Below are 9,581 nucleotides of genomic sequence, written 5' to 3' on the forward strand. Positions count from 1 at the left end.
CCTTCTTTTTCTCTTCCTATTCTCCTTTCTTTTTATCCTTTCTTCTCAAACTTTACATCTTGTCTTTCTTTCTATAAAAAAAAATGAACATAATATATTAACATGATTTAATTGTGACTGTTCAAATAAGATGAAAGGAGAAAAAAAAAAAAAAAAAAAAACAAGAGAAGCCTACTCCGTCTCAATGAGTAACTGCCCACAATGCCATTAGTTATTCGGAGAAGAAGAAAATCATACATTATAAATAGTATCATCAACCGAATTTTATGTCGTACTATACATATAAAATTTTAAACTAGTATTGATAGAAGATAAATTAATAGGAAGCCGTTTGATAATCATTTCATTTCATTTTTTATTTTTAGTTTTAGCTTCAGCTTATTTGAAATCTGAAAATTGAAATTTTGTTTGGTAATTACTTTTAATTTCATTTTTCAAAAAATGAAAATTGAAAACTAAAAATGAGATGAGTATGAAACGCCCTAAACTATCGCAAGAACCATCAATGTCCTAATTCACAAAGTTAATCAGCTCTCGTATTTACTCTACGAACCTATCATTCATGGTCTTAATTTTACTCCTTTATTTTATTTTTTTGAGGAAAATCATGAATAAGCAGTAGAAAAGAAACTGAAGGCTCACACACAATCATAACGCATAAAAGAGAGTACTGGTCTTTGTACAAACACAGCTACGAATACATAATATTTATAATTTGGCTTTTCCATTGCAGGAGCTGAAAAACGAGAGCTCGTGATGGCCGGACCGCTTGAGAAGGAGATCACAAAACCGTCTCCCTCTACAGCGGGTCCTGCCTTAAGATAAAAACTGAAAACTAAAAACATGCTCGTGAACACTACACAGCAGTGACTCTTCCTAACTACACATACCATTATTTACTTTACAAGACATTGACTATAATTCACTTTCTGGCAACAAAACCCAAGGCATGGCCCAACAAAAAGCATGAACCAGATTGTGTCACTGCTGAAAGGCCTGAAAAAACAAGCAGCCTTTGTGCAGCAGATTGGCCTGAAATTTGAAGCTTCAAGGATCCCTTGTAATAAAAACTCACAATGCTTCTAGGATCATAGGTTGTTTTCCCAAACATTGCAACCGGCTGTGATGACAAGTTAGAGAGGGGGGAGGGAGAGGAGGGAGAGGAGGGAGAGGAGGAGGGGGAGGGAGAGGAGGGGGTGGTGGTGTGTGTGATAACTAAACTGATGTCTGAGAAGCATAAAAAGGGAGGAGTTTGAAATGCAACTCCTGACCGGGTTCCGGAAAATGGAACGAGTGAGAAAGGATGAGGGAAATGGGCTGGTACTAGTTCTACAACCTAGAAGTGTGACCGTGTGAGTTTGAAGTGCAAAGCTCAAATTTAAAAGCAATGAACTTTTCAATCTTGGTCCTCCCAAAAGAAGTTCTTCACGGGATATGAAGAGGAAGAAGAGGAACCCGAACCCGAATTATGGAGAACTTGTTGAGGACAAATGTTAGTGTTATAGTCCTGTTGGTTTGGATTGGTAAAAGGGAGATGTGATTGCAGCAAAAGATTGTTGTTGGCGTCCAAATCATCCCACACAGGACTACCTGGACCCCAACCTGCAGGAATTGCATTAAGCCAAGCTTCTGCCATGTCCCCCCAAACAATTTCTTCTTGCTGTGAATTCCCTTCTCCTCCTGCGCAATCCGTACTTGCCTCAATTTCGTCAATCGCTTTAGCCTCACTCGACTCCAGTCCCGAATCATTGTCAGTGCTATTCTCTTCTTGGGTATGTGGAACTGGTGGTGGCGGCATTGCCTCCATATTGGAAGCGCTTGTCTTGACTTTTTGAGGTTGCTTGCGGCGCCTGGTTGGCTTTGAACTCTCATGGGTTGGAGGCGAAGTAGCTGCTGAACTTGGAGCTGATGAAGTTGGAACATCTGATTTGTCTTTGTTGAGAAAAAGCTCAGGGAAATTGAGCCTGGCATTCTCTCCTCTCAATTTGAAGGCCTCGCGGTCGTAAGCCATGGCGGCATCCTCAGCTGTGTCAAAGGTGCCAAGCCAGAGGCGAGTCCTGTTTCGAGGAAGGCGAATTTCAGCTACCCATTTGCCCCAATGCCGTTGCCTCACTCCCCTGTAAAGTTTTGTGGTATTATAAGGCATTGCCGGCGCTCGAAACATTGGCCTTCCATCTGGTCCCAATCTGTTCATCATCATCGCCCTCCCTCTTGGACTCAAATTCAAAGCATCACTCCAATACTGAAGAATTTGCTGGTGCTGCTGCCAACTCAACGTCGCTGGGGGCGGATAACTCATCTGCTGCTGCTGCTGCTGCAGCTGCTGGGATTCAAATGATATCATTTGCTGCGGATTTTGTTGCTGTTGCTGTTGAATTGGTGAGGGCAATATAGGCACATTTGTGGGGTTGAATTGGTGGGGGAATTGCATCATAGGCTGTTGAGACCCGTCGAAAGAAAACGGAAAAACTATTTTTGAAGAGGAAGATGGATAGGGAGCGATGATTGGCGATGGTGTTTGATGAGCTAAAGAAGCTGAAGATTGAATTGGGTCTTGCCTTTCAGGGCTCTTGACTTTCTTGAGAGGCCTATTCGACGCCAGGGAAGCCTCACTAAAACCGGGCTTCCATGGCGGCCTCTCGAAGGAAAAATCAAGCTCCCCATCTTTGTTAGCCTCCCAATCTACGCTTGTTTCCATCCTGGATTTACCACTCTTTTTTGCTGCAGCCATTGTTGCTTGCTTTACCTGCTCGCTTTCTCTTTGATACTCTCAAACAAATTCCGAAAGCCGAAAGGAGATTCAAGACAAATTGAGATGCGTCACGCAAGAAAAAGGAAAAAAAAATCGAATCCGATGATTCCAAAAATCAAACCAGATAAACAAAAGAAAAGAAAATTCAAGTACCCAGATGGAATTTTGGTCTAAGAATTTAAAAAAAAAGAACAAAGGCTGGATTTTGGAATCTGGGTTTCGATTTTAACAGCTGATCCGATCGAACAAAAAACAGAATCGGATGCCAAAAGCGGAAATTCTTGAGGAACCCATCTCAATTCCCTGAATGTAGTAGCTTGAATTCAACAAAGAGAGCGAGCAGGTGACGGCAAGTAACGAATATCCGAGTGGTTGCGGATGAAATTGTTGGGTGGCAGAAGACGAAGAAGCTGGGGGAGCGAGACCAGAGGATTTTTGTGATGAGAAGCGGAGGAGGAAGGAGGGTTTATAAGAGAGCAGAAAAAGATTTGAAACGAGACCTTTTGAGGAAAGAGAGACAGAATTTGTACAAGGCTCGGGATTGGTTGGCTTTAGATTGGGACCCACACGGATTGGTTTTTCTTGGTTTCCTTGCTTCCACTCCAATTTCTCCCCCTTCCACCAACGGAAGCCACGTGTCTGCATCTGTTTTTCTCTGCATTAATTTAACCTAATACAATATTTTGTTTCAGAAACTTTCCGATTTTGCACTTCCATTTTCCATTTAACTCCTCTCTTCTTCTATTGTCTTGCGTTTCAATAAATTCAAACTTATCTCCTACGTGGCATGTACTCATTGGTCGCTGGACGTCAGCAGAAGCAAACTTTTTAGACATTTTAAATTTTAAACTCATTCGACGATAATAAATAGGACGGTAAAAATTACCATCGCTTGAACGTAATGAGCAAAAATATTACTTACATGAATGATTTGTTATCTCGCCAATTTGTTTGGGCACAAATACTGCTAAAATACATCCAATAAGTTAGAACACAATTTGAAAATCTCAACACATGAGAGGTTTAGGATTACGACAAATGTATAATGTTGCTTTGAGTGTAATAATACAGTTTAATGATATTCTTTTCTAATCCAAATATTATAAATAACGAATTCGTTCTTGCATTCCCAATAAAAAAAACAACAATAATGCTACTTTGGCTAACTCATATAGAAGATAATTATTCAACCATAAAACGAATGGGTCGCAATAGTTACTGGGAAGTATTCACAACAAATTTTTGGGCTGGCAGAGACGGTCAAACATGCAGCTATTTCGAACAATGATGCGTCACCAAAATTCCAACCCCAGCCGACCTTCCTGCTTGATTTATCCAAGTACAATTAAGAACTCAATAGTTTTCTATTTATATATGTTTTTTGTCTATATTTTTTATTGATAGAAAAGTTAATCACCATTTAATTCATGGAACAAATCCAATACAGGAAAGTCAGCCTCAGCACTAAACCAATCAAGGCCACTGTTAATTATGCACAAAAAGAGAAAAATTTTTATGTGACACTGTCCGTTACATGAAATATAATAATTCAATTGGTAAAAAAAAGAAAATTATTCAAATATTTAACTAATTATATTATAATACTTAAAATACAAAATCATATTTCAGTACACTAAAAAATCTCTTGTGCAGTGAACGATCAATCAATCCCACTGTTTTTGTTTTTGTTGAATTCTTTTCAGTCTTTACCCTACCACCGTCATAAATGTATAAACTATTCTAAAATCCGCCTACTACCAATGTGATTATCTAATTTATTAACCTGATCCATTGTTAGCAAAATGATCAATTTTTTATTTTATTTTTGTCAGTGCACAATGATTGAACTATCCATGTTAAGTTACACGAAATTGTCACCTTTAATTTAATCCAATTGTCACAGAAGCTCTTACCTTTAAACTTTCTATAAAAATTCACCAGTTTAGGTGTCTAGATACAATGAGGAATAATTTTTGTTACACGGTGCACGTGCATAATTAAAATCTAATACAATTTACGATAGTCATTTAGTACTACAGTCTAGTGATATTCTTTTTTATTTGTAAGTTGTAAGTCTTAGGTTCGATTTTCACCAAATACGAATTTGAACTGCATTATTATAATTAGCTCACTCTCTTATCCCTTTAGTGTATGGGTTCAAAAAAAACAAACAAACAATTTGCAGTAAGACGATATTTTTCTTTGTTTCTTATACATATAGGAAGAGAAGTGAATTGAACTCAAAAATATGGTGGAATGCTAAAATATTTTGAGAAATGAAAGGAGACTTTCTCGAAAATTAGACTATTTGCCCTCTCATGTTTTTCTTTTTTTTGCACAATATTTTATAATGTTGGTACAAAAACTAATGTGAAAATGTGAGTGACTGAGAGACCCACTTTAAGAGAGAATTTTTCAAATATTTTTAGACCTTTAGGGTCGGCTTCAGAGAAGTTAGGTTTCATATCCCCTCTCTTTTTCTTGTATCTTTCTTATTTTTGTTTAGAAGGTAAAGTTTATGTCCCCTTCTTTTTCATATAAATTTTTTTATCCTTTTTCTTGTATTATGAGGGGTTAAATTTATGTTTTCCTGATTAAATGTATCTTTTTTGCTCTACTAATAAAAATTTCACGTTAGATTGCTAAAGAAAGTAAGCATTTTTATTAGGGAGAATACAACTACAGGTGATCCACGAGTCCACGTTTGGGGGGGTCTCTGTCTCTCTCACTTTCGGTGGAAGCATGAGAAAATAAAATTGTGAGATCCCGCTTGTCTTTCCGCAAGTCAACAACTATAAAACGGTTTCCTCTGAGGGTCGGTGAGAATCGGCACCAGTCGGTGGTCCACTCTTGCTCTCTAATCATTATTTTCTCTCTTTTTTTCCATGAATTTTTGTCCCAAGTCCACTAAACAAAGGCGTTCATCTTTTTATGTATCATGTTTCCTCCAAGATATTTTGTGCAGCCAATTTAATGAACAAGGAAGTGCCACATACATGTTCCGTCCAAAAAGAAAGTCAACAAAAAATATCCGTTACACGACCCCTAAAGATATATATTTTGGAATTTAATTTGTTGTTGTGATCTTCTTTTAGGAGGCTATATATATATATATATAAGGCTACATATAACTTGTAGTACAAGAGAAAGACATGTAAGAAGAATTTGTGAATGGCTACTAATTCTAAGCAAGAATTTGTAAATTTATCTCACATATTTTTCTAATGCTCGTGAACTACATTTTCGATCTCTTCTAAGTAACAACTTGTAATACATTCCTTACTAACTTGAACTCAATCTCTTGAGATTCGGAAATCCCACCAAAACATGGCTTAAAAACAAAAAAAAATTATCCAGCTTATTAGACACGTGCATATATACATAAGCATAACCAAAACCAAAACCAAAAGAAGCTTTACTGTCGAAGCTCGGAATGAAGTTTGACCTAAAGAAAAAGAAAGAAGTTGGGAATGAAACGTGGCGTTCATTCGAGCATGCATTGTGGTTGCTTTCAGCCATCTCTCTGTATCTAGAAAGCAGTAGAGAGAGAGAGAGAGAGAGAGAGAGAGAGAGAGAATGTCGAGAAATATAAGATCTCCTCTTCTTCTTCTTCTTCTTCTTCTTCTCAAAACCACCATTAATGATTCAGGGACAAACAAAAATACCCGTCTTTTTCTTTGACCACGTACATCAATAATACAGTTTACCGAAAGTAAGGCATTAGGCATGCACTGCATGCGCATGTCGTGGAGTAATTGGGTTGACGATATTTCTGTAGTTCTAGGCAAAAACCACGTTTATATACATGTAGTGTGTATCACATTCACAAGTGATATGGACTCTTCCAGATATGTGATTCAATTCCTTCTTTGGCATACAAACAAATCACATATATATGCCCTTATGTATAAATACAAGTTATTTAACCATGGCACTATTGTTATAAATAGACAAAATGAGAGAGATTTTGCTAGAGATTGACGTGGAACTCTCTCTCTTTATTTTTTACACGGATATCAAACAAGAAAATGAGGTGAGAAAAATGTAGCGGAAAGATTCCTTTATATAGAGAGTATCATTGCTTCTCTCCAATGGAAGTTTGGATAGGCAAAAATAATAAAAATCATGTAGGAAAAGGATCCTCGCCGGATCCTTTTCTTGTGGATCCTAGGGATCCCGCGATCGTGATCGCTCATCGTATATCGTAGGGTCAAAAATCATTTTAAAATTTAAAATTAAATTTAAATAGTACCTAAACAAAACTAACCACACGATGTACAATGAACGATCATGATTGTGGGATCCCTAGGATCCCCAGGAAAAGGATCCGCCGGATCCTTTTCCAATCATGTAGGTAAAAACCCATAACTCTTTGAAGCTACATGCACCAATAGGGAAGAAGATAAAGTCTTCAGCAACATGGCTATCAAATTCTTATGAGGAATCGATGACATGCACATAAATAGAATTTGAAATAGATGACATGCACATAAATAGCTCACAATTACGTGTGAACGAATGGTTTTTGCTAGAATTTCTCATGTCACTACATATAGACATGCACAATATTTTATATTCTTGTTTACATAGTTCAAATCATGAAAACTAGTGACGGTTGAATAATAACCATGCGTTGATCAAATTAATTGATTTTTAGGAGAGGTTAAGTTGTTGTTATATGCTATAGATGTGAGATAAACAAGTTTTTTTTTTTTTTGGTTGATAAATGATAGCATATGCTTCTGTATAATATGATGTGGCAGATAATTCATGAAGAGTCTCATCTTTAGCATTTTTCATCAATATAATACTCATGAGTGGTGAGTGCATGAAAAAGTTTTACATATACAATTAACTGAGTCCTCGCAGTGGAAAACGATGGTATATATTAAGCCAAATTCTCAACCTAATGCGTACGATTAACAATAATTTACATTTAGCTAATTACTTCCCAAATTATCAACAATATCCTTCTCCAAAACTTTGGTGCAAGCAATGTCTAACACAATGTAGGTTGCACACGTATGCTAAAGACAATCGTACCTACATCATTACTCACACCGCTCCTATTATTTAACAATGGCGAGTGATGCAGAATGCAGCAAGCTGTGTTCTGCTGCCATTGGCTAGTTCCTAAACATAGGTTTCCTCGAAACCAAGTCCATTCCATATAATATATGTATATAATTATAAACTATGTTATCAATCTGGAGCTTAATTATGAGGTTTAGAAAGTCAACCCTAGCTAATCGGCCAATTGGGGGATGTGTTTTGCACTGATCCGAAATAAGTCTTAATCATCCTTGTTGGACCATTAGTTCAAATTGTTGATGCTGATCAGTTGAGGATTGGCTATGGCTGGGCTGGCTGATCAAGAACAATGGTGGTCTCCACACGCTTCCTTTGCAAGAGTTTTGAGTGCATGCATGATAAACATAATCCTGTTTATTAATTTAATCAACAACAGTTCTTCCCACCTTCATTTGTACGCAGAAGTTTGCTGACAACCATGTTACATCTACATCTATATATATATATATATATATATATATGTGCGTGACACTAATTTTTTACACATATTTTTGTGGAGTCCACTTCGTAATGAATTTTAACGATCTGAACCATCTATCTTTTAGAACCTTATTCATAAATCATCATCGCCACAACTTAGTCAATCCAAAACAACTAAAACATTCATTTTTAGTGAAGAAAATGAAGAAATACAGTTCTATAAAGAAATCCTAAATCCTTAATCCAATGGTCATATGGTTTCAGATTTGAGTGATCTTTTGTAAGAAAGACCTAAAAGATCAACAGTTCGGATCCTTGAAATACATTATGAAATTGGCTTTACTAAAACATGTGCCAAAAATTGTATAAAAACAATGGTGTCACGGATCCACCCTATATGAAGGATTTCAGAAATTTGTTTGTTTCTTGTCGTAGGAAACCAGCCCTAATCAAGAACATATTTAATGGAAGAATAAAAGAGAAATAATCAACGGAAATTTATATTAAATTAAAGATAAGCCCCATAAGCTTAGCAGATAACACACCATTGTATATAATATTATATATAATTCATGACATTGACAGGTAATAGTTGGAACCTGGGTTTTGATAGCATAGGGGATATCTACTTGTTCTCCAATCCCAGATAAGTATTGCCATCATTGATGGAGAATGTTGGAAAGTACGTAGGAACAAGCATATACTTATAAATACAACAAAATAAATACTTAACTGGTGTGATGTAATCTAGTAACATTTTGTGGTGGCTAGTCCCCAAAATACAATAAAATAACTACTTCACCAATGTTTTTCATGAGCACCTAGTTCCAATGATGATTTAAGACGATCCTGTTACGTCTTGAACCATCTTAGTACATTATAGTCGATGTGTGCGATTCAAATTTGACAGTTGTTAGCCTATTTTGCATATGAAAGATTATCTTGTTAGATATTTTGTGTTTATAGCATGGATTTATATTTGAAATAATTATGAACTGAGAAGGCGAATAGAGAACCGCTACCCTAGTGTCACGGAGTTGTGTGTATACTTAATTAGTGTAGTCCTTAATAACTGTTAATATTTGTGAGAACAAACTTCATGAATCAAACTATAGAAAAGAATGAAAAAAACATCCCACACCTAAAACCTATTAGCGAAGGCCCAAGAAAATTTATAGTTCTCAAAGTTTAAGGTATGGCACTTGTAGAATCTCTCTTATTGGATCCTGTATTTCTATGAGAAGCCCTACCATATTGAGCCGATTACAAATAAGAGGTCTAGTAATAGAAGTGGCCCAATGTTTAATTCTTGTTGAGG

General features: G+C 36.5%; 1 protein-coding gene across 1 annotated transcript; it reads right to left on the reverse strand.

The window, feature by feature from the left end:
• Window positions 1–631: 631 nt before the first annotated feature.
• Window positions 632–3,239, reverse strand: LOC103934622 (ethylene-responsive transcription factor ERF054-like). The gene has a single exon (XM_009344380.3). It carries the CDS (start codon window positions 2,729–2,731, stop codon window positions 1,397–1,399), a length of 1,335 nt encoding a protein of 444 aa, XP_009342655.2. The 5' UTR covers window positions 2,732–3,239; the 3' UTR covers window positions 632–1,396.
• Window positions 3,240–9,581: the final 6,342 nt, after the last annotated feature.

The sequence above is a fragment of a genome, unplaced genomic scaffold (genome assembly GCF_019419815.1).
Source record: "Pyrus x bretschneideri cultivar Hongxiangsu unplaced genomic scaffold, Pyrus_bretschneideri_v1 Contig20, whole genome shotgun sequence".
NCBI lineage: Eukaryota > Viridiplantae > Streptophyta > Magnoliopsida > Rosales > Rosaceae > Pyrus > Pyrus x bretschneideri.

Coding starts and splice junctions, on each gene's coding strand:
- LOC103934622 (XM_009344380.3), bottom strand. CDS start 2,731: ATGGCTGCAGCAAAAAAGAGTGGTAAATCCAGGATGGAAACAAGCGTA.